Genomic DNA, 24,271 nt, shown 5'->3' on the forward strand with positions numbered 1-24,271 from the left:
GATTTATATTTTTATAAGCTTTCAATACTGCAAGATTAGATTTTGTACAGAAATCCAGCTTAAGCTCTGTTTGAAAACTTAGTTTCCATATATGAAATAATTCAATTATTCAACTCATGTATTCTAGAGACTGAACAAAAGAGGAAAGAAGCCCTGTCCTTATGGCATATACATTTTAGTTGCAGGGAGGCAGACCATAGGCAGAGTAAATAAGGGAAATGTATAGAATAAGGATGGTGGCAAGCTCTGTGGGGCGCTGAGAAGCGTATGAGGAAGGGAATAGATGGGAAAGACTGCAACTTCAAATCACATGGTCATGGAAGGCCTCACTGAAATGGTGACATTTGAATTTAAAAACTGAAGACACTGAGAGAAATGTGGATTTCTAGAACTGCACTGTCTAATATGGTAGCCACTAGCCATATGCTGCTATCTAAATTTATTTGAATTAAAATTAAAGTTAAAAATTCAGTTCCTCAGTCATGGTAGCCATGTTTCAAGTGCTCAGGAGTCACGTGTGGCCAGTGGCTGCAAAACAGATACAGAACATGCACATCATTGCAGAACGTTCTGTTGGACAGCACTGCAGAAGAATCTTATTCCAGGCAGAGGGCACAGCGAGTGTAAAGGTTGCTTGAATTGAGCTAAATAGTGACATGGCTCCTCTGTTTACACATCCTACTAATACCTGTTGTTGCCTGTTTTTATTCTGAGGCTAAATGGCATTTGTCATTTATCACCTTAACTTAAACCAATTCTCTAAAGGCCCTCCTTAAGCTTGGTCTGTCCCACAGAATCTATAGAATGAAGTCTAAACTCCTTGGCCTTGCATTGAGCAACTGTGTGAAGGGGCATGAAGACCAGGAACTTGAACCAGGAGATGGAACATGTGTTCTATTTTGGAGCAGAGTAGGTTTATGGTATGATTCACTGGTGTCTTCAGGGGTGATAGGGCACAAGCACTCACTAATCTGAGTGTCTTGAAGGGCTTCTAGTGGGCCAGGTGTTCACTCTTTAGTCATATGTCATGGGGAAGTTGGAAGTATGGGGGTGAGTGGCACTCTGGGGCTCAAGACAATGACTAATTACCAGCTACAGCTGAAATATTTTAACACTGTAAAAACTGATAGAGTCTGACATGGTAACATGCAAGTGCAATTTCAGCCTTGGATAAATACATGTGATAGGTATTTGGAAACTGTAATGGACTAAGGAGTCCTATTGTAGAGTCCTTTCCAGTTCATACACACAGCTTTGGGTGGCAGGATTTCAGGCCTGCAGTGTGTTACCAGCACCCATTCTGGTATTTTCTCTTACTTCTTCATTATGTCATCTTTCCCTTTGCTAGCAAGACATATTATCAGTGCCCAGTGAGTTCTGTGTGATACCACCCTGGTGTTTTTTCATGTTTTTCTTCCTTACTTGAAGGACACCCACCCTCCTTTCTGCCTGGTTGAATCTTCCCTACTCATCCTTAAGGTGCAGTTTAATCTTCCTTCCTTTCGTGGATTTAGCTTTGCCTGTCCCAGGCCAGAAGCATTTTTCTCTCCTGTGGCCTGAAGTGGTCTTACCCACACTTACTTGGCAATTAGCAAGAGTACAATTGCATTATCTTTGTTTTTTTCTGGATGTTTATCTACTCCTATGTTAAATCTTACCTTCCTTAAGGGCAAAGGTTATAGTTTGTTCTTCCTTTTTTGTTACATGGCATGTTTTTATACATATTTGCCAAGCACCTACCATGTGAGTGGCTGAGGGTGCAATCGTAAAACAACTCGGGGCCCTGACCGCTTATGATTCTTACTTGTCATTTTTTAAAAATATGATAAGCTTATTCAACTCTTCTAAGTCTTACACAAAGGTGAGGATTGCAGTGCCCCACTGATGAGAAGTCAAAACCCTGGCTGGCCCTTGTTGAAGACAGATTGAGCTGGGATGTGAAGATTCACCCTCCCTGGCGTTGAAGGCACTGGTGGAATAGTTTCACTCTCAGTGATCCAGAATTCCTGCCTCCTGGAAGGGTGTAAACAATGATTCACACCACGGCAGGCCTTTACAGTTCACCAAGCACATTCATCACAGCAGCGGGCTTTCAGGGAAGGTCAGGTTCTGACATGCTAACAGAGATTCACCTTCGGGTCACCAGACTTGCAGCTATTCTGCTCAACACCTATCATAACCAACACAAGTTTTCTCCCCTCGTCCTTTAAGAACGCGTGTGCCAAGAAGGGTCAGCGCAAAGCAATTCTGCCTCGTGGTGTTTGCCTTGTAGCATGCCTGTTTTGAAGTTCCTTGGCCAAAGCAGTTCCTAGGAGTAAATATTACGATGAGGGGCCAGGCTGTGCAAAAGGCACGGGAGGGCGGACGACTTCCCGACACACTTGAAGTCCAAGTCAATCCCTAGCTATTCGGAAAAGTGAAGTGAAGCAGGACCTTTCAACTTAAGGGGCAGGGGGACAGGGGAGAAGGCAGAAGAGCAGGCTTGGCGGAGATTCTGGGGATTCTGCACCTGTGGATGGAGCCGGCGCCCAAGGTGCCGTCTTCCTCCCGCGTCCCGAGTGGGAGATCCGAGGGGGCCAGGTCCCAGGCGGAGCTCGCCGGCGAGAGGGCGGGCGGGACGGGGCGGGGAGGGGCCGGCGCACCTGGGCGGGGAGGGGAGGGGAGGGGAAGAGCGACGAGGGGAGGTGCGCGGGGCTGAGCCTCGCGGGGGCCGCGGCGCGCGCCAATGGGCAGCGGCTGGCAGCGCGCCCCGCGCCCGAGCCGCAGTCGCGCCCTCTCGCTTCCTGGCGAAGGCGCGGACTGCGCGCGGAGGCGAGCGCGGTGGAGAGGAGCCCCCGGCGCCGCAGCGCCGTCAGGGCATGAGGATGGCCGTGGGCTCCGTCAAGATGCAGCCGCCGTGCGAGAGCCCGGCCCTGGCCACTGCGGCGGCGGTGGTGGCGGCCGACGGCGCCCTGCGCCGCAGCCCCAGCGCCCGGGAGCCCGAGCGCGAGCAGCCGCCGGCGTCGCTGCGGCCGCGGCTGAGGGACCTGCCCGCGCTGCTGCGGAGCGGGCTCACGCTGCGGAGGAAGCGGAGCGCCGCCGGGGGCCGGGTGAGTGGCCCGGCCCTGGCCGAGTGGGCACGGGCGGCGCGCACGTGGAGCCCGCGCCCACCTCCCGGGCCGCTGCGGGGGACGCCTGGAAGTTGGGGAGGTGGCGGAAGGGACACCCTTCTGCCGGACTCGGCTGAAGAGGGGCCCGGGACGGCGGGGTTTTGAGGTGCCACCCTTTGAGCGACGGTTCCCCCCCCCGACCCCTCCCCGCCCAAGCTGCACCTGACTTAACCCCAGGGCTCCCGGATTCAGGCTGCGGGACCGGGCGTCGGCGGAAGAAGAGCTGTTTGCCTCTTCTCGGAGGGGAAGCTGCAGGTGTCCAGCGTCCAACAGCCAGCCAGCCCTGTCGCAGCTGCAAGCTTCAGGCCCCACGAGCGGCATCCCAGTTTGCAGGACGCATGAGATGTGTGTGCTTGTTTTGGAGGTCCCGTTGCAAGCTCTGGGCATCAGGACTGGTTTTGGTGGCCTCCACCGTTGAGGGGGAGACCCAGGAGTCGGAAGCTCTTGGGTGAGCTTCCAGTTTCTGGGTTCCAGTGTCTCCAGCACTTAATACTCTTGGACATCCTCTTGAGCAGGAGGGTGCACACCTCCAAGAACCTTAAATATTGACTTCCTGATAGTGTGTTCAGATATGATTTCCTGGTGAAGGAGTGTCCCTCATTGGGTTCTAAGTGCATCTAATGACCTGAGCAGGTCAGGCATGTTTTGTATTTTTAAGAGAAGCAGGAAAGGTCTGCTGATTGTTTCCTGGGATCTTTAGGAAGCCACCTAGGAGGCTCTGCCAGGGCCTCAGGACACAGAGCTAACTTACGCAGATTTCCCCGCTCACCAGGGCTTGGTGGCACCTTTAGTGGGTTCTACACATCTTTAAAAAATTTATTATTAAGTAGTCTTTAATGAGAAGCCGCAACAATGTAGGTTTCTTTCCCGTTTGGCTGTAATTTTTGAAATGCAGTCTTGTCTGTCTTAGAAGACCTTACTGGGAGACTTCTAGCTCTTTCAGAGATAGGTTTGTGTAAACTTGAGAGTGAGGGAGAGCTGCTTATTTTGATACGTCCTCCTTTGGGGTAGGGAAGGGTCTGAACTGATGTAGGTCTTCAGTTTCTCCAGGCTACATTCCTCTTTTCCTAGACTTTTTCCATCTCAGATGGAAAATGGTCCATCCCAGGTCCATCTCAGAAGATTTTCTGAGGATTTTCTGGGTGTGATGGGACATTCTTAAAGTCAGTGACCCAGAGAGTTTAGGAATTGCCCACAAGTGACCTTAACATGTGGCATGTAGGATTGTGTGCAAAGTAAGTGAGGAAATGTGTCCCAAGATGTGGTGGTGAGATAAACAAGAACCGGAGTTAAAGACTTTGCAGGAATGTAGGGAAAAGTAGGTCAAATTGTGTTCCTGTTATCCTTGACAGTTACTTTTTCATGGCACAGAATACTGAAGACATGGGGGCCGGCAGGCAATCTGTGACAAGAATTGCTGAGGGTTTCTGTATAAATAGATCTATAGTATTCAATTGTGTTCAAACTCATGTTTCTTGCTGCCTGGGATGATGTTGTATACCTTGTCAATATACCTATTTACTTTTATTTTTAATTACTCTGAATGTGGTTACCTCAAATAATGTATGTTTTATTAACCTTTTTTGATTCTAATACTGTATTACTTCTTTTTGGAACTTTCCAAACACATTTCATAAGTGCATGACCAGTTTTTTATTGGAGAAAGATTGATTGTCAATTTTTCCAGTGTTGGAAACCCATACTTTTAGACTATTTATTTCCCTTTTCTGCTGCCTAGGAACCACTTTTGTGATTTTGGAATCTTCCCCAGGAAGAGGATAGGAAGGGGGTTGAAAGGAGGAGAAAAACAAGTGAAATATGTACTTGTCTTAGGCAGCTCAGACTGTCATAACAAAATAGCATAGACTGGGTGGCTTAAACAACAGAAATTTATTTTCTCACAGTTCAGGAGGCTGGGAAGCCCGAGATCAATGTGTAGGCTGATTTAGTTTCTGGTGAGGGCTCTCTTCCTGGCCTGCAGATGACCACTTTCTCGTATATCCTGGCATGGTTTTCCCTTGGGCTCTCTCTTCTCATAAGGCCACTAATCCCATCATGAGGGCCCCACCGTCATGACCTAGTCTAACCCTAAATAATTATCAAAAGCCTCATCTCCAAATAATATCACATTGGGGGTTAGGGCTTCAACATAAGAATTTTGTAGGGTGCATAAACATAACAGTCTGTAACACAAGGGGTTTGAAAGAAAGAGAGATACAGGTAGAATATGTACCAGACTGGTTCGTTGGTGACTTGTTAGCATCTGAGATTGTCTGGTTAACCACCTTGGACTGGGTAGTGATGCTAATACAAACAAATCATGGCTTGGTTCTTTTTGTAGACCAGCTTTGTGTCTCATGGGCCATACCTTTACACTGGAGCTGTGTGACTCCAGGGATAAGTTAACAGAAATCCATTATCACGAGTAAAGACGCAGCTTTGTGCATTACATAAGTTGGTTGAGTTTTCAACTCCTGTATTGACCAAGATCTGATTTAGGCATATGTGCGGTCCTTGTCCATGCTGCCTTGGGCTCCCACAAACCTGGACAATCTCAATCTGACATCAACTGACATTAACAAAGCTCTTTGTGGGTTGTGTTGCTTAACCCAGGTGCATTGTAGGCTTTTTTTTTTTTTGAGACCAGGTTTTGCTCTGTCACCTAGGCTGGAGTTCAGTGGTGCGATCACAGCTCACTGTACCCTTGACCTTCTGGGCTGAAGCAGTCTTCCCACCTCAGCCTCCTGAGTGGCTGGGATATAGACACCCACCACCATGCCTAGCTATTTTGTTTTCCCTATTTCTTTTAAAGACTGGGGGTTTCACTATGTTGTAGGCTATAACTTACTAGGAAAAAATCAAATCGTCATTTGGTTAATATACTTGAGTTCCTTGGTTCCTCAGTTCAGTCACTTCTAGCTGTGTTCAGCATGCATACTGGTTAAGACTCTTTGCACCTCTTTAGGACAAATGAGAGAAAGACTTAAGTTGTGCATTGTGGGAGGGCCCTAACTACCTCTTAGAAATCAGTAGCAAGGTAATGCACAACTTGAGTTCCTGACAAAACCCTTTAATTTTTTTAATTGTATAACACAGATGATGAGAGAATGGTATAATGAACACCTGTGCTTCAACAGTTATTAGCATTTTGCCAGTCTTATTTCATTTATTTTCACCCTCCCTACATTTTTGTAGGGGCTAGTGTATTTTAAAACAAAATCCTATACATCATGTTGTCTTACTCACAAATGTTTCAGTTTTCATCCTGTTAAGGATATTAAAAACAACAGCAAAACTTTGCCTTTTTCACACCTAAACTATTAGCAATAATTAAAAAATATTCCCATATTCAAATTTTCTCAAAGATGTCTTTTTACTTATGATTGGTGGAACCAGGAGCTAAACAAGATCCACATACTGTTTTTAGTTGTTAGGATTTTAAATCTATTTTATTTTATAACAGCTTCCCCTCCCCTTTTTCATGCCATTGATTTGCAGAAGAGAGTGGGTCATTTGTGCAATAGAATATCCTACTGTCTAGACTGATTCCTTGTGGTGCTGTTTAACTTGTTCCTCTATCTCTGTTTCTTGTAACCTGGCAGTTAGATATAGAGGCTTGATTAGATTCAGGTTCAAAGGCATGTAACCTTCATAGATGGTGCTGTGTAAAACCTCTCACATCACATTGTGAGACACAGAATGTCCGAATATCTCTTTTTGAGATGGTAAGATTGATTTGTGAGTTTGGATAGTGTCACTTACCTGTACACCTTCTACTTAATGATTTTAGCATCATAGATGGTTGTAGCCTAGATCCTTTTCATTAGCGGTTGCAAAATGGTGATGATCTAAATCCATCATTCTTCTTGCATTTATTAATTAGAATTCTGTCTATCAAGAACTTTCCCTCACAAATTATTTAGGTCTCCTGAAATTCACAATATGCAGGATAGACAGGGGAAAGTCTTATTTTTTTTCCTTTTATCAGCTATCAGACTAATGGTTTGGTGCTTTAACCACCTCCAGTTAGAACCAGTCAGTTTTTCTTTTTAAGTGTCATTAATGACTTATGAATCTTAATGTATTTGTTTCTGTCCATTGCAGTCAATATCCTTTTTGGTGCTTGGCTTGTCCTTGTCTCCTGTATAGTTTTTAAATGGCCCCAGTAAACTCAAATACCTTTCTTACTTTTCTGGCATAAGATATTCTAAGTGTATCTTGTCCATACTCTGCTGCTCCAGACCTGAAACCCTGAAATCATCCGTTTTTCCAAGGAGCACTGATTTTTTTTTTAAACAACCATTCATTTCTCCATCTTTTGCCTCTCTTAGTGGTTGCATTATTTTTCCCTTGGTCTTAAGCCTTCTACCTTACTGTTTTGTTTCTGTTTAAATATTTCTCATCAGGTTGTTTCTAAAACTGATATTTTTCCCCTAATAAAAGAACTGATAACAGCTATTCCCTTTTTCTATATATACTGTCAAAATGCTGAGACTGACTTATTTTGGTCTTTGGCTGCTGTGATGTTTTCTGCAGCCTCTGCCACTGTCTTCACCATCTTGAAATCTGTTTCATTTACAGCAGCCAGAATGATTCACCAACTGTGCCAAATTGCTCACCAAAGACCTTCAGTGATTCCCAGCTTTTGGATTGGACATCAAAAGGGCCTAATTCTCTTTAACCACCCTTCACTAACAAGGGTTCCTATGGCCAGTGCTCTTCAAAACTGAGAAACTGGGAAGAACAGCTGGTAGCCCCTGAATGAAGTTCTCTCTTTTTCTTTTACAGTTTCTTTGCCAAGATGATTCCCTCTCAAAAAGGAGCAAAGTATCCCTTTCCCTTTGTCCAAGCTGGAGTGCTTTAGCTATGACTCAGTACCCTCCTCTGCTAGAAACTTGACTTTGTTGATTGAGAAATACATACTGATCCAAGTTATATACAAGTATGCCCAATTTATTGCCATTTTAGGCACCTATTTTACAGGCAGAGCGTGCCATTTATTCTTTGTATTTAAATTGAAATCAATGGCTAACATATGGTAGCACTTAATTATGTACCATTCATGTTCTCATATAAACTTCAACTCTTACTATAAGCCTGTGAGTTAGATGCTGTTATTTGCGTTCTACAGATGAAGAAACTGAAATGCAGATATAATTTGCCCAAGGTTACAGAGTGTGTGCCAGAAGGGAGGTTTGCATCTAGGTATACTGTTTCCATAGAGCCAAATCCATGCTCTGAATTTAGTTTTCCTCAAATGCATTGGGAGGGCAAAGGATCTATTGACTCTAAACTATCATAGCCTTATAGTACTTGCTGATATTATCTTACCATTCTGAGAGAGGTTAATAAATGTCAGATAATGCCAGACTTTAAACTTTTATTTGACACACAGAAGCTTATTATTGACCTCTTGGATTTAGGAGGAGTGGGGAGAAGCATAGTGGTTATAGTTGAAAAGTAACTAATATTTACTTAAATTAAAAATAGCTCAAGACCAGCCTGGGCAACAAAGCAAGACTGTGTCTCTACAAAGCAAAACAAAACAACCAAAACAGTAAAAAACAAAACAAAACAGCATCCATGTGTCATAAGCAAAGTCAGCCATGCTCACTTGATCAAGGTCAATTCAAAAACCTTGTGAATTTGCCCAGCTTAGTTTGTTCTCATCTGCTTATGGTAGCCAGAAGATAAAGGCCATTAAGGGAGGCATGCATCTGCCAGGAAAGGTGAGTCAGATCAGATATGAGGGACACATTCTGAACTTATATGAGAAATACTGACTTCGCTGCCTCTGCTTACTGACAAACTACTATCCTGATCCTTGGTGTAAAACCATGTTAGCTATGGCTACAGATAAAATGAAACTCTGTGGATGCCAACTTCGAAATATTTATTTGGGAAGAAGGAAAAGAAACTGTAGATTCATTTAATTTCATGTGAATTAAAGCAAAGGAACTCAATGGCAAGTTGATACTTTACTTATTTCTTCCTATCCCCCTAACCCCTACCTACCGCACTTCAGTTACATAATTAGATCCCAGGAAAAGACACAGGCTGTGGCTTCAGAGTGCGTTTGAATCTCAGTGCTGTCTGTTGATATCTTTGCATGAGTTATTCTCCGACCTCTCTGAGCCTCAGTTTCTTCCCCTGTAATGACATACACAGTGGATAAGGTTTTCTAAGAATAGAGATAATATAAAGTGTTGAGTACTTTGGAACTTAAATAGTTATTTCCCTGGCAGGATGCTTACTCTAGGCAAATGGACTTTCATGGACATATTTATAGAAATCTAGACACAAACATTTTTGCTTTCGTATGCAATGTCGGATTCTATATTTTAAAAGCACATGATATCCTAACATATAGTGAGTATTTTAGGTGGTGTCTAAATACTGTTACCATAAGAAGTAGGCTTCACTTCATCCTTGCACTGTCTCTTAAATTGATGTGGCAGTAATTGGCAACTTGTGTAGCTAACAATAGATGGAAAGGTAGGAAATAAGACACTCGTCATGACTTTGAGCACTTGTGATTTTTTTCCTCAATATTGCATAACAATCTTTGTTAGGAGTACAGATACTTCCAGTAATGATATGTGATCTGGAAGTCGTTTGTGAGAAATCATAAGATTTTATATGAAGATAAAATAGTTAAAATCAATGACTTAATTTTTGTAGCAAATCATTGTTATGGTAAGTCATTCGTTAATGGGTATGGACAAAGGAAAATCCACAGATGCCACTGTGGCAGGTCTTCTTCAGATTGAAGCCTCCATAGTCCCCTGAAGGGAGGAGGTATTTTCACCTATGAGGAAATTACAGTCCAGAGTGTAACAGCCTTCCCATGGCTAAGCAGCTAGAAAATAGCAGAGAAAGAATGGAGCCCAGGACTACCTGATTTCAAAGACTATAGCCTATCTGCAATATCATGTTGTTTAAGACTTGGAAAGGATAACAGCATATCGTGTATTGGAACAGTGGGTGCAGGAAACATTTCAAGTCTTAGTGCAAAGCACAGCTCATTCTTTTTCCACTGTCTTTAGTAATGGCTTCCAGGATCAGTCATTTACTTATTTATTTTTATTGATACATATTTTCAGGGTACATGTGATAATTTGATACATTCATATAATCAAGGGTCATTGGGATATTCATCACCTTAATATTTATCTTTACACTAGGAACATTCAAATTTTTCTCTTGAACCTACTTTGAAATGAAATGCACGATTAATTAACATTAAATTATAGTCACCTTATTTTTTTTTCTTTCTTTTTCTGAGATACAGTATCACTTTATCACCCAGGTCGGAATGTATTGGGATCTCAGCTCACTGCAACCTCTACGTCTTGGATTCAAGCAATTCTCCTGCCAGCCTCCTGAGTAGCTGGGATTACTGCCACAACTGGCTAATTTTTGTATTTTTAGTAGAGACAGGGTTTTAGTTGGCCGGGCTGGTCTTGAACTCCTAACCTCAAGTGATCTGCCTGCCTTGGCTTCCCAAAGTGCTGGGATTACAGACGTGAGCCTCTACTCCGGGCCCCTACTCATCTATGGAACACTGGATCTATTACTTTTTTTTTTGAGACAGAGTCTTGCTCTTCCACCCAGGCTGGAGTGCAGTGGCACCATCTTGGCTCATGCAACGTCCACCTGCCAGGTTCAAGCAATTCTCATGTCTCAACCTCCTTCCGAGGGAGGTGTGTGCCACCACACCTGGCTAATTTTTTTATTTTCAGTAGAGATGGGGTTTTGCCATGTTGGCCAGGCCGGTCTAGAATTCCTTGCTTCATGTGATCTACATGCCTCGCCCTCCCAAAGTGTTGGGATTATAGGCGTGAGCCACTACAGCCAGTCCATTACTTATATCTAAGTGTATATTTGTACTTGTTAATCAAACTCTCTTCATCCCCTCCTCCCCACTACCCTTCCTGACCTCTGGTAACCACCAGTGTACTCTTTATCTTCATAAGAAAGGATCAGTCTTTATTCAGAAGCTTTGGCCATGGCTTGAGCTGAGTCGTTATCAGTCATCTCCCAGCAAGCAGTACCAGCCATTGTACAAGAAACATGTAGGTTTGGGATGACTTGTCCTAGAAGTCATTGTTTTCTCAGCTCCATAGTACACATCTACTTGGAGATTTATAAAACACGCGAGCTCCTTTTCTGGCCTGTGTGGAAAACTGGAAGAGGGAGAATGAGTTTCTTGTAACTCAGGATTTATGTTTCTGATAGTAACATGCTTGATATTTAAGCAACTTTAGATTAGGAAGTTGAAAGTACACACACCTGTCAAAGTAACTGAACCTATTTACAACAGAATAAAATCATCGAGAATACACAGTATCTTTTAATTAAATTTTTGTATTTTTACCTTTTAATGCGTTATGGTTACCTGAAGGGAATTACTCTTAATTGTTTTTGTTTTTTGGAGGGATTCCAGGCCTTTTTAACAATCAAAAGACAGCACTGCTAAAGAAATGCACATGCAGACATAATTTTGCATCTCATTTCAGAGGGCTTGTAGATATTCTGAAGCCTGGGCCACAAGACCCCTGTTTAGAAGGTACTTCCCTAACTTGCCTTCCAGAGAGCAGCATCATGGTTTTGTAATTATTTTACCTTTTCTCTGCTTTTCCTCTAAAAATTTGATGTAAGTACTCATTCAGTTGCTAGTAATTTTTTTTTTTGAGTTGAAATATTTTACTAGTTTGTTGAATTGAAAATCATTTCCCTCCGAATCTAGCAAATGCTTCAGTAAGTCCTGATAGGTGGTGGTACTGATAATGATGATGACTATTAATATTTAACAAATCTTAATATAACATTTATCATATGAGGTTGTTTGAAGTACTTAAAGAACAGTAACTCATTTAGTCCTGGTAACAACAATCTTACGTCGCAGACGGTCTCATGGTCTTTTTCCAAAGAAAAAAATGAGACATAGGTTGAGTTGCCTAAGATTACCCAATAAGAGAAGGAGCCAAATTCGATCCCAAGAAGTCTGACTCCATGTTATATAATCTAACACTTCTTCTGCATTCTCTCTTTAAACAAGATAATTAATGTATGCCTTTGATTAGAGTCTCTTTTTTTTTCATCTTGACACTTTCAAAGTTGAGATGTATCTTATGGTTGCTGTGATCATTTGAAGAACTTACTGTTTTTCTCTCTTTAAAGCTGGTATTAAGTTGATTGTATATCTTAAAATTATTGGTGCCTTTGAATAAAGGAATTATGGTAAGCCATGCTTTCATTTTAAAAAATAGCTGCATAGTTTATAGAAATATCATAGTAAATCACAGCCTTGATGTGGTGCATACAAACAATCCCAATTTATTTATGAAGTGTGAAAAATGTAAATTAAGATTATATTAACAATCTAAATGAATGATGATATTGCTTAGGTAATGATTTAAATGTCAAGAGAGAATAAATTTAAATTTTTTCCTACCAAAAGCATTAGTAGCCTTAGAGTAATGTTTAAGGTAGAAGAAACCAAAATTCTAAGTGGGGGGGATGGTTAATATATATATGTGTGTGTGTGTATCTGTCTGTATACATAATTTATTATCAGTTTCCTTACAGATTTTTTTTTTAGGAAAGCAAAATTTAAAAGTTAAGCTTTCCATATAAATTTCCTAAAACTGAGAACCATGAATATAACTAAATGAGATTGGATTTAGACATGCCTCTGAGTCACTGTAATTTGTGTAGTGAGTTGGCAGATCTTACCTTCTATGATTCAGTTAATCTGTTTTGTATTCATCTGCTTTGTTCATGGGACATTGACTTCTTGCTTATAAAATCCTTTTCATTTTGTACTATTTGTATTATCTGTAGAGAAAATATCATCCAGGATTTCTAACAAGGCAAAACAAACCTTTACTAAAGTTACAATTCTGAAAAGCAGGGGTTTTGCATTCTAGCTGGTTGTCTTCCTGTATTTTTTCCCAACTGGTCTAGCAACTTAAACTCAGTCCTATTGGTGGTTTTGTGGCTCAGTTGAATTTGACCTTGTCAAATCATTTACCTGCAGCTGTTATGAGGTGTACATGCAAATACTTGTGATTGCCTAATGCTTAGGACTTCGGTGCTGACTGTAAATTTATTTTACTCTCTCTTGTTACTGTTGAGGGAAGTGAACAGCTTATCACTTCTGCTTGCTCTGACACTCTAAATGTTGACTGTAATAAACAAACACTGCAAGTGTTTGACTCATTATATTGTGCTGTGAATTTGTACGTAGGTAATCTTTGCAAAAAAATCTTTGCAAAGAAATCTTTGCAAAAAATTTTTTTTAAGTAGAGAAGAGGATATAATAATAACTTTTGGAGATTAGGGGAAGTATGATACCTGTTTCAATCTGTTAAAATGCAGTTTGGCTGTAGTTTAATAGAACATTTTTAAAATGAGTTTATCACTTAAGGGCTGCGTGACCTGGAGTAAATCAGATAACCTCTCTGAGTCTGTCTCTAAAATGGAATACCAGTATTCTATCATGGGAACCAATGGTGGGATAGGAAATCAAGTTTTATTTCTTGTCCCTTGTCTGGCCAAGGTCCAAGCAGTGTTCTGTGTTTAGATGTCAACTCAACCGGTAGGACACTTTGGGGCAGACCTTAGACAAATGGAAAGATGGGTCTTTAATATAAACCACATCTCTTTAGTTGGGGAGGGAGAAGTTAATGCATTAGTAGAGGGAGCATTTGAAAATGGGAAAGGAATCTAATTAAATCAAGAATCTGTCATATCAAAAGAGTAAAAAGAACATATCTATAAATCTGTTTCTAGAAGATTAAATGGTTTGTTTGGCCATAAACAGAATTCTGGGAGAGATGTCAGAAGAGCACTTAGTAGCAGCAACCCTATGTGTCTGTCAGAGATCTTTCCAGGTGGTTTTCTCTTCTTTTGGCTAATGTCAAAGCATTCAAATTTCCCACTATTCTTGGAACATAACTCTCAAAAAAAAAAAAAAAAACTGCCTAGACATATTCTAATCTACCTTCAGTATCTCAAATGAAGTCAGAGCTTAAAAAAGCCCATCTGTAGTTGTGTGTTCACTGTTGTCAGTCATTTCTATAATGCTTTACCTTCACCAAGTGCTTTCACATACATTCTTACTTCACTCTTTTCATAACTGGAATAAAGTCTTTTTTTTTTCTCTTATAGACTCAAAAGCAAGTTACTGAGCTTTTCTATATGCCGCAGCCTCACTGTCTGAAGCATAGGCGGTGCCCACCTGGTTACATACAGGATGCTCAGTGAGGGTGAGCTGCTGCTGTTGTCATTGCTCTCATCATCATCAGCACCCGAAATTACAGATCTGAGGGATTCCGGGGTCAATCTCTCTGAAGAGCTAAAAAAGATCTTACTGGTTATATTGGTAGAAATTAAGTAAGGAAGCTGAGGCTTCACAATTGGTATCCTGCTGAAGGTCATCGTGAGGAAGTTAAGAGTCAGGATCCCCTTAGGCTCGTCTTCTCAGTCCAGGGTCTCTGAGAGGTTAGTCTCAGGCTGTGGTGAAAGGTGAGGCTAAAGCAGAACCTCTCAAACTGGAACCTGCATCAGAATCCCTGGAAGGCTTGTTAAAACACATATTCCAGGGCCTCAGCCTTAGAGACTTTGATTCAACAGCTCATGGACAGGACCCAGTAATCTGCATTTTTATCAAGTTTCAGGGTATGCTATTGCTGCATCCACAGACCACACTTAGTAGCACTGGTGCTAAGGCCTCCAAAGTGTGGTGACCTTCATCATCAGAACATTGCCTAGGTCAGGAGTCTGCCTGACCGTTTACCACCTCCATGATGAAGGCCAGACCCAAATAGAGGACTCTGACTATAAGAACTTTATTGAATGAATGATTTTGGAAACTCCCCTTTGGTGGTTTCTACAGAGTAACTGCAAGTTAAAAAAAAAAAAAAAGAAAAGAAAAAAGGGAGGAGTATTTGGAGCATCAGGGCCCACGGCAGCTATGCTGGTTATTCTGTTTGTCCATCCTGAGTCCTCTCTGCCCTTCCCTGTTCTAGTCTGCGCCATGGAGACTGCTGTTATGGATATGCATCACCAGGACTCTGTTGTCCTCTGGCTTAGGTTTGGGTTTAGTCAGTGGGAGGTCAGGAGGAGTAAGAGGCCAGGAGTATCTATTCTTCCTACTTGCTCTCTTGTTCTCTGTGGTGTTTGCAATGTCTGTGACCACCTATAACAGCAGCTCCCCCTGGGTAGTCCCACCTCAATCACATCAGCTCTCTCCAGCCTCCAATACAGCTGTGTCTCAGCTCAGCCCCCAGGCCTTGGACTGTTCAAGACTTGTCCTGACTGGTCCCTTTGTGCTATAGCATCTCCTGGGACCTCTTAACCTTGCCCACACATCTTTGATAGGCTCTTTTCTAGAGGACCCTTGATGGATGGAGGGGACCTAGTAAGAGACATGCTAGAAGATGTGACAGTGGGAGGTGTCACCATCATGAGAAGAAACTCATGAACAGAGTGGGCACTGGCAAGGATGATGGCAAGGCAGAGGCCCAATCCATCTTTGGGTGGAGGATAGAGGGAGAGGCAAGGGAAGGTCTGGCCTTGAAAGTGAAGCTGGGCTTAACTGTAGAGGGTCCTGAGGGGTCCCTGGACCTCTGGTCAGAAGCTAGGACTGCTTGAATGTGAATCAAGTGCCATTTCTATACATAAACTTGGGTGGCTAGGGTTTGGAATTGGAGAAGCTATTATATGAGGAACTGGCATTCCTTCCCTGCAGTTACCTAGCAGTGTTTTTTCTGCTCCTGCCTTTTTTTCCCAGACACCCTCTGCATTGTCAGCTTATACACAGGAATGATAAAACCTTTATGTGAGACTTTGATCTTGCTAAATTTTGTCACAGTATATTGAATATGTTCTGAAATGCCTGCCAAAACTACATTCATGAAGTAACAAATAGTTGAATAGGATAATCACAGCTTCAGTTCCTTTGCCCACAGGTTCCAGCAATGGCTCGTTGGTGAGATAAAACAGATTTTTCATGGTTTGGGGGCTCAACCAGATCATGTTCTACAGTAATCTCACCACGAAGCAGGAGCAACACACATACTCATACCAATTCTGTGTGTTTATTAGTTCTTTTATATTGAAATGTCATGCTGGGTTGAAACTATTTCATTGCTTTTATAAATAATATTGGGTTGGTAAAGGTTGGGTACCAACATCTTAATACCTTGTCTTAATAAACGAAATATATAAAGACAAAACAAGCACCCAGTCTCAAATTTTCTGTTGTTACAATTCTTTAGGTAGAAGAAAAGTTCTCTAAGAGGAAAAATCAACCCTGGAACTTTTTCCCCCTCTTTCTGGGTGATGTGGTTTGGCTGTGTCCCCACCCAAATCTCATCTTGAATTCCCATGCTTTGTGGGAGGACCCTGGTGGGAGGTAACTGAATCATGGGGGCAGGTCTTTCCTGTGCTGTTCTTGTGATAGTGAATAAGTTTCATGAGTTCCAATGGTTTTAAAAAGGGGAGTTTCCCTGCAAAAACTCTTTTCCCTTGTCTACCACAATGTGAAACGTGCCTTTCACCTTCTTCCATAATTCTGAGGCCTCTCCAGCCACATGGACTGTAAGTTCATTAAACCTCTCTTTTGTAAATTGCCCAGTCTTGGGTATGTCTTTATTAGTAGCATGAAAACGGACTAATACAGTAAATTGGTACCAGTAGAGTGTGGAGACTGCTGAAAAGATACGTGAAAATGTGAAAGCGACTTTGGAACTGGGTAACAGGCAGAGATTGAAACAGTTTGCAGGGCTCAGAAGTGTGGGAAAGTTTAGAACTTCCTAGAGGCTTGTTGAATGGCTTTGCCCAAGATGCTGATAAAACAATAAAGTCCAAGGTGAGGTGGTCTCAGATGGAGATGAGTAATGTGTTGGGAACTGGAGTAAAGGTGACTCTTGCCATGTGTTAGCAAAGAGACTGGTGGCATTTTGCCCCTGACCTAGAGATTTGTGGAACTTTGAACTTGAGAGAGATGATTTAGGGTATCTGGTGCAAGAAATTTCTAAGTAGCAAAGCATTCAGGATGTGACTTGGGTGCTCTTAAAGGCATTCAGTTTTATAAGGGAAGCAGAGCATAAAAGTTGGAAAATTTGCAGTCTGACAATGTGATAGAAAAGAAAATCCCATTTTCTGAGGAGAAATTCAAGCCAGCTGCAGAAATTTGCATAAGTTATGAGAAGCCGAATATTAATCCCCAAGACAATGGGGAAAATGTCTCCAGGGCATGTCAGAGACCGTTTCGGCAGCCCCTCCCATCACAGGCCCAGAGGCCTAGGAGGAAAAAGTGGTCTCGTGGGCTGGGCCCAGGGTCCTCGTATTGTGTGCAGCCTAGGGACATCGTGTCCTGTGTCCCAAATGCTCTAGCCATGGCTGAAAGGGACCAACATAGAGTTCAGGCTGTGGCTTCAGATGGTGGAAGACCCAAGCCTTGGCAGCTTCCACGTGGTGTTGAGCCTACAAATGCACAGAAGTCAAGAATTGGGGTTTGGGAACCTGTGCCTAGATTTCAGAAGATATATGGAAATGCCTGGATGCCCAGGCAGAGGTTTGCTGTAGGGGTGGGGCCCTCATGGAGAACTTCTGCTAGGGCAGTGTGGAAGGGAAATGTGGGGTTGGAGCCCCCACACAGGGTCCCTACTGGGGCACCACCTAATGGAGTTGTGAGAAGAGGACCATTGTCCTCCAGACCCCAGAATGGTAGATCCACTGACAGCTTGCACATGCCCCTGGAAAAGCCATAGACATTTGGGAGGGGCTGGGGCAGAATGATATGGTTTGGGTGTGTTCGCACCCAAATCTCATCTTGAATTCCCATGTATTGTGAGAGGAACCCAGTGGGAGATAATTGAATCATGGTGCAAGTCTTTCCTGTGCTGTTCTCCTAATAGTGACTAAGTCTTGTGAGATCTGATAGTTTTAAAAAGGGGAATTTCCCTGCACAAGCTCTTTTCTCTTGTTTGCTGCCATGTGAGACATGCCTTTTACCTTCCGCTATGACTGTGAGTCCTCCCCAGCCACATGGAACAAGTCCATTAAACCTCTTTCTTTTGTAAATTGCCCAGTCCTGGGTATGTCTTTATCAGCAGTGTGAAAACAGACTAATACACTGGGTTTTCTTATATGTCAGAAAATATGGACATGCGAGGGAGTCAAGGGATGACCTCGTACAATTGAGGCAATCAGTGGCATGAGTTCAAGTATATGAATCCTTTGGTTTCGCTCCATTTTCTCTCTTTTTTTGGTCACTTCTCCAATAAAGCTTGGTTGCTGGGTAACTGGAGAAGACAAGCAAATGGAAGCACAGAGGACAGGAGTCCAAATTTGCCAGGAAGGAGATAGAGCCTTCCTAGTTGAAGGCTTCCAGGAAGTGGCCATGGCTGTGCATCACCTTAGTGGGAACAGAGCAGAGGGAAGAGGTGAGCGGTTCTAGTGCAAATGACCCTGGGAAGAGAATCCAAGCCCTGGTCAGGGAACAAAGAGGAGCTTGGTGTGGAGGAGGGGCTGTGGGGGCTGGGAGGCCCAGGCATGCAGGCATCCCTTTTCCAGCCTCAGACCCTGGGGGGAGGATGGTTCCCACAAATCCACCTTTTTTTCACCTACAGCCTAGAGTGAAAATTCTCCCTATTCCCTTAGCTGGGAAAGGAAGTTATCCTGTTCAGAAACCTAGGTCCACTTTCTGTGCTTACCATCTCCTTCTCTGGTTTGGACTTCAGAAGTCTCTGATCAGCCTTCCCCCTGGTTTATGAAGATTCAGCTCCTCACTTCCCTTGGATGAGCTGTCCATCTTCACTTTGGGTAGGGTTTCCTTTGGCTTTTCGGTTCCTGTTGTCTTATTCTCCTCTCCTGAGCTTTTTTGCTGGAGGCTTCTGTGGTGGGCTGTTTTCCCAGCCTCTCTTCTCTGAATCAGCTCAGCTGCTTGTTTGCTGTCATTGTTTCCCGGCACAGCACTCCTGTTTCTTCATCCTGGCACCAAACCATCAGTTTGCCTGGCCCCCAGCTGAGGGCTCCATTTAGTGTGGGAGAGGGTGCTTGATGCCCTTTTCAGGAGTTTGGATGACTGAAGCACACCTCTGCATATTAAAATTGTCAGAGAAGCCCTCACTCCAACCAATCTATTAATTTTTTTAAAGAATCTTTATGTTCTCACATTCCCCACTTCCTGTGAGAAGGTGAACTGTTGCAAAGGCTTGAGTAACCATCCACCTGGTCTGCTTTAGCGGGTGGAGAGTTGCAAATGTGTTGATTGCTGATTAGCAAAACAGTTTCAAAACTACCTGCTTTAAATAGGGACCTCTGCCTTGGTCAAAGGATCCATACAAGAAGGTATTGCTCAGGTAAGCAGTGAAATTGTGAAATTCAAAACCAGTTTCATTTCTTAATGACTGTAATAAATGTAGAAGCTTCTACTTAAACAGTTACAATAGCTGTGGCCATATAAGGTTAAACACAAGACAAAAGAAAGTGGATTAATGATTTTGTTAATTGTTTCTTGCACTGCAGGCCCCACCTGTCCCTCACATCCCAGACTGCCGTCTGATGCAGTCACCCTCTTTTGCCTTTCTGGGTATCTTTTCTTCCTTCTAAAATCTGTATCATTCATCTACTCTCTGATGTGTCCATCAGGATCGTCTAGGTTTTGCTGCAGTAACAAAAAAGCACCACCAAAATCTTTGTAGTTTAACACAACAGTTTATTTCTAACTAAAACATTTTGGATCTGAGTGCTCTCCAGGGGAGCTATCTTCTATGTGGCTGTGTTACTGGCTGTGAATCTGTACAGGTCTTCAGCAACCTCAATTCTTGCCTCCTCAGAAGAAAGAATTTGACTGAGTGGCATAAGGCAGAGTGAGAGACTGAAGCAAGTTTTAGAGCAGGAATGAAGGTTTATAGAAAAGTATTAGAGCAGGAATGAAAGGAAGTAAAATACACTTAGAAGAGGGCCAAGTGGGTGACTTGAGAGACCAGGTACATGGTTTGACTTCTGACTTGTGGTTTTATATGTTGGCTTCTGGGAAGTTGTGTCCTTTCTTCCCTGATTCTTCCCCTGGGGTGGAGTGTCTGCAGTCACCTGCTCCCGTGGGAGGGGAGCATGCGGTGTGTTTACTGAAGTTGTAGGCATGCTCACTTGAGGCGTTCTTCCCTTAGCAGTCAAGTGTTCCCATAAGGTCATAAACCAGTTAAACTCCATCATTTTGCCTCTTAGTGTGCATGCTTGAGCCCACTCACCCAGCTCCTAAGATCTTATCTGAAAGGTGCTGATCACTAGCTTCAGGGTTTTTCTAGTTATTGGGAGACTGCTTTTCACTGGCACTGGCTCTGATCAATTATTATTTTGGAGAGACAGTTAACAAATGCCTGATCCTCATCTGATGGTCTTCTGACATTCCTGGTGGTGGGGGCGCAGGGCGGGGGGCGGCAGCGGGGGGATGCCTTGCCTGCCCTGCTTATGTCTGACTAGCTACGGACTGTAACGGCAGCTCTGCATGTATGTTTCCCTGTCACCATCTTCCTCCACAATGCACGCAGCATATGAAGAAATAATGGAGAATTGCACATGGGCTTTTAAATGCTCTGGCCAAGGTGACTTTTGCTCATATTTCACTGGTCAAAGCATGTTACCTGGTCTCACTCATTTGAGGGACTCATTTAAGTGTCATCCTCCCAGGAATCTTGAAGGATAAAAGAAGCACAAATATTAGGAATGTCTACATTAGTCATTGAACATTTAGAATACACAAATGACTAAAGGAATCATCCCAGTCCTTAGCTACTCAGGTCCAGTGGGGAAGGTAATCATGTTGATTGTATTATGATTTAGTTTTATGAAATTGTACGAATTCTAACATACATAATATAATAACTACAATATTAGAACAGAAAATACCCTAGGGAGTGCAAAGGTATAGGCTCTGCCTCTCTAAACTTGGAATGAGAGCAAAACTTCAGTGTGGAGGTGATTTAAGAGCTGGGAGTTGTCTGTGCACCACGTTTAGAGCTACATTACCTTGGTAAGGTTGGTATCTGACTTATTTTATGTGCTGCATAACATATAAACTAATACTTTGGGTTGCAGCTCTAAGAAATAGGCTTATGTGGTCTTTGAGACCTCAAGGAAGAAATGAAAGCAATCTTTCAGCAGTAGAATAGATCCTCTAGTTCAAATGAAATGCAGCTGGTAAGTATCTTCCTAATGAAGACTTGCTAAAAATACTTTTACTGAGCAATTATGCTACTGACAGTTCTTTGATCTCAAAAATTAAACTTGTTGCTACAGTATGAAAAGAACAAAGCCAAGTATAAAATGACAATCAGGGTTAGTTATTAGGCAACAAAGGTTGCGTATAGGTACTTTGATTTGGCCAGAGATTTCTGACATATTTTACGTTAGATGTAAATGTGAGTGGTGTGGTAACATTGCAAACTATGTGCTTATAAACAAAAGACAGTCTCTTCCTCAGATCTAAGAGCCATGGTATTGTCCTCTTGCACTGCTGTACTCCCCACTGGCTTTGCCCATCATGCTGGGCATGGTCCCGCTGAAACCGCCTTTGTAAAGGTTGTAACAGTGGGAAAATTTTGACAGTGAAAGAGATCTGACCTAACCAACTCTATCTTGTCTTTAACCTCCAGCCTGCCCTTGGCCATTCCTGGCCGTGGGCCACTCTAACTTTGGGAGAAATTTAGTTTATAGTTTAAATGGTAACAGCTCTTCCCAAAACTAAACTGCCTTTATCAAACTACTAAAAGGCCACAAGTTTAGGATTATGAGAGGGTCCTGAATTCTGCTAAGATGTAGGTATAGTTAACCAATTATCAGTCATGTTGGAGATCACAAGATTTGCAACTTTCTCAATTACTCCTGTAAATAACATCACTATTATAGAACGTAAGATTGGTCTTTTAAGATGTCTTTTAAAACTTGTGCATTTCTGATGACCTGACGGCCCCACTTGGACCCACAACGCTTGACAACAGGTCCTGTGATTCCCCCCAGCCAGAAGTGGTGTCAGCACCAGAGGACCACTTTCCACACCCCTATGATTGCGATCACATCCCCGACCAAACCAGCAGCACCCATACCCTAGCCCCTGCTCGTCAAACTATCTTTGAAAAAGTCTAGCCTTTATTTTCAGGGAGGCTGGTATGAGTAATAATAGAATTCTGGTATCCCATTTAGCCAGCTAGACATGTATTATACTCTTTCTGAATTGCAGTTCCCCTGTCTTGACACATCGGCTCTATCTGGGCAGCTGGCAAGATGGACACATTGGGCAGTTACACCACCTCAGCACTGTGCACTTGTTTTCTCAGTCAGAAGCTGTCTTTCTCCAGATACCCATTCACCTGTCTGCTCAAAGGCTATTCTCCCCAAGAGACGATTGTAGGACTCTTTCCTTAGTTCAGCTAAAGATGGGGGTCCTTGTCACACAGCCATGAAAAATTAGCCTCACAGACAATTTGAAAGGTGAGGAGGACAGGGTTTATTGGGTGAAAAGGGAAACAGGGACTCTGCAAAGCCAGAGTTCTGCTTGTGTACTTCCACCCTGGCAGATTGAATCTCAGGTTCCACCCAGGAAGAGGAGGGGCCAGGCTCCTCCCTGCTGCAAATGGCAGGAACATCTGTGGCTCCACCCCACTGTGCACGCCTCACAGTGCACAGGCTGGTTGGAGTTTCTCTGCGGACCCCTTCCTAGCTGAGTGTCTGAAGACCCCTTGGCCACTGTACTTAAAATTGCAACATCAACCTCCTCTCCATGCCCTATTCCTCTACCACTGTCTAACATAAATAATGGATAATTAATTTATTTATTTTGCTTAAGTTCAGTCTTCTCCCAGTAGTGTATAGCCTGTTTCTATACCACCAGAATAAAAGACTATGCTTCATAATTAAGTAATTTCATTTTATAAAAAAGCTTCCTACATTGCCCTTCTTATTGTGCCTCACATGAGCATTTTGGAACCACTTCATGTAATAGGTATATGGTTTGGGGACAGAATAAAGGTGAGACTAGGTGGACATGATGTAACAGATGTAAGGTGGCAATCATCATCAGTTGACAAAACCATTTCTTTAGAAAGATTGGTCTCTTTCTTTTTTTTTTTTTGAGACGGAGTTTTGCACTGTCACCAGGCTGTAGTACAGTGGCGGTATCTCAACTCACTGCAGTCTTTGCCTCCTGGGTTCAAGCAATTCTCCTGCCTCAGCCTCCTGAATAGCTGGGACTACAGCCATGCACCACCATGTCCAGCTACTTTTTTTTGTATTTTTAGTAGAGATGGAGTTTCACCATGTTGGCCAGGATGGTCTCGATCTCCCGACCTCGTGATCTGCCTGCCTTGGCCTCCCAAAGTGCTGGGATTACAGGCGTGAACAACCACGCCTGGCCAGATTGGTGTCTTTCTAAAGAGTGTACAGAGTGGAGAAAGGGGAGGTTGAGGCAGGGAAGTCACTTAGGGATTGTTGCCCAGGTGATAGGGCTTGAGGGCTCATTCTAAGATGGAGGCATTGGGAATAAGAAGTCTGGGAGCTGGGAAGGAAGGGATGCTAGGATTCAGTAATTTCTTTTCTGTTTTAACAAAAAAACTAAAAATCAACCAGAATGCAAAATAGGATTCTGGTGTTGAGAGGACTAGAACTGTGTCAGAAATATAACCAAAGGTTGTCTGTTCTATGCAGAAAGTCTCTTAGATTTCCAAGACTCCTAATTTAAGAAATTCTGAGTGTGGTTGTTTGCGTGTTTGTATGAAAAGCTGTCTCAGTTGTGTAAGTTACCTTATATGACAGAGAAGGAAAGGAGTTGCTTTTGAAATGACTAAATGGTGGTATTTGCCTCTAGGACAGTTTTTGGAGTTTCGTGGGTTTTTGTTTGTTTGTTTCTTGTTTCGGCTCAGGGAAGGAGAACTAGATGGCAGTTTGACCATTCTGTATGTCCCCCACCCCAGAGTTGATATGGTTTGTGGCCTCCAGGGAAATGGAAGTAGCTGCCCCACCCGCCCCACCTTGTCTTCAGGCTGCATATGCCCAGTGCCAGGTCTCCACCCTCATTGCCCAGTCAGCATGGTGCCAGCTGTCCTCAAGCC

At 43.0% G+C, this 24,271-nt stretch overlaps 1 protein-coding gene across 1 annotated transcript in view; it reads left to right on the forward strand.

The window, feature by feature from the left end:
* The first annotated feature begins 2,764 nt into the window (after positions 1 to 2,764).
* The window catches only part of RAPGEF5 (Rap guanine nucleotide exchange factor 5), a 251,137-nt gene continuing 229,630 nt past the window's right edge, over positions 2,765 to 24,271 (forward strand). The window contains exon 1 of the mRNA XM_064380549.1: positions 2,765 to 3,089. Coding sequence (XP_064236619.1) covers positions 2,859 to 3,089 — 231 coding nt within the window. The 5' untranslated portion in view covers positions 2,765 to 2,858. The remainder of the gene's footprint in view (positions 3,090 to 24,271) is intronic.

Source organism: Aotus nancymaae, unplaced genomic scaffold, assembly GCF_030222135.1.
Source record: "Aotus nancymaae isolate 86718 unplaced genomic scaffold, 86718_ANA_hifiasm-v0.15.2.pri h1tg000025l, whole genome shotgun sequence".
In the NCBI taxonomy this organism is placed as follows: domain Eukaryota; kingdom Metazoa; phylum Chordata; class Mammalia; order Primates; family Aotidae; genus Aotus; species Aotus nancymaae.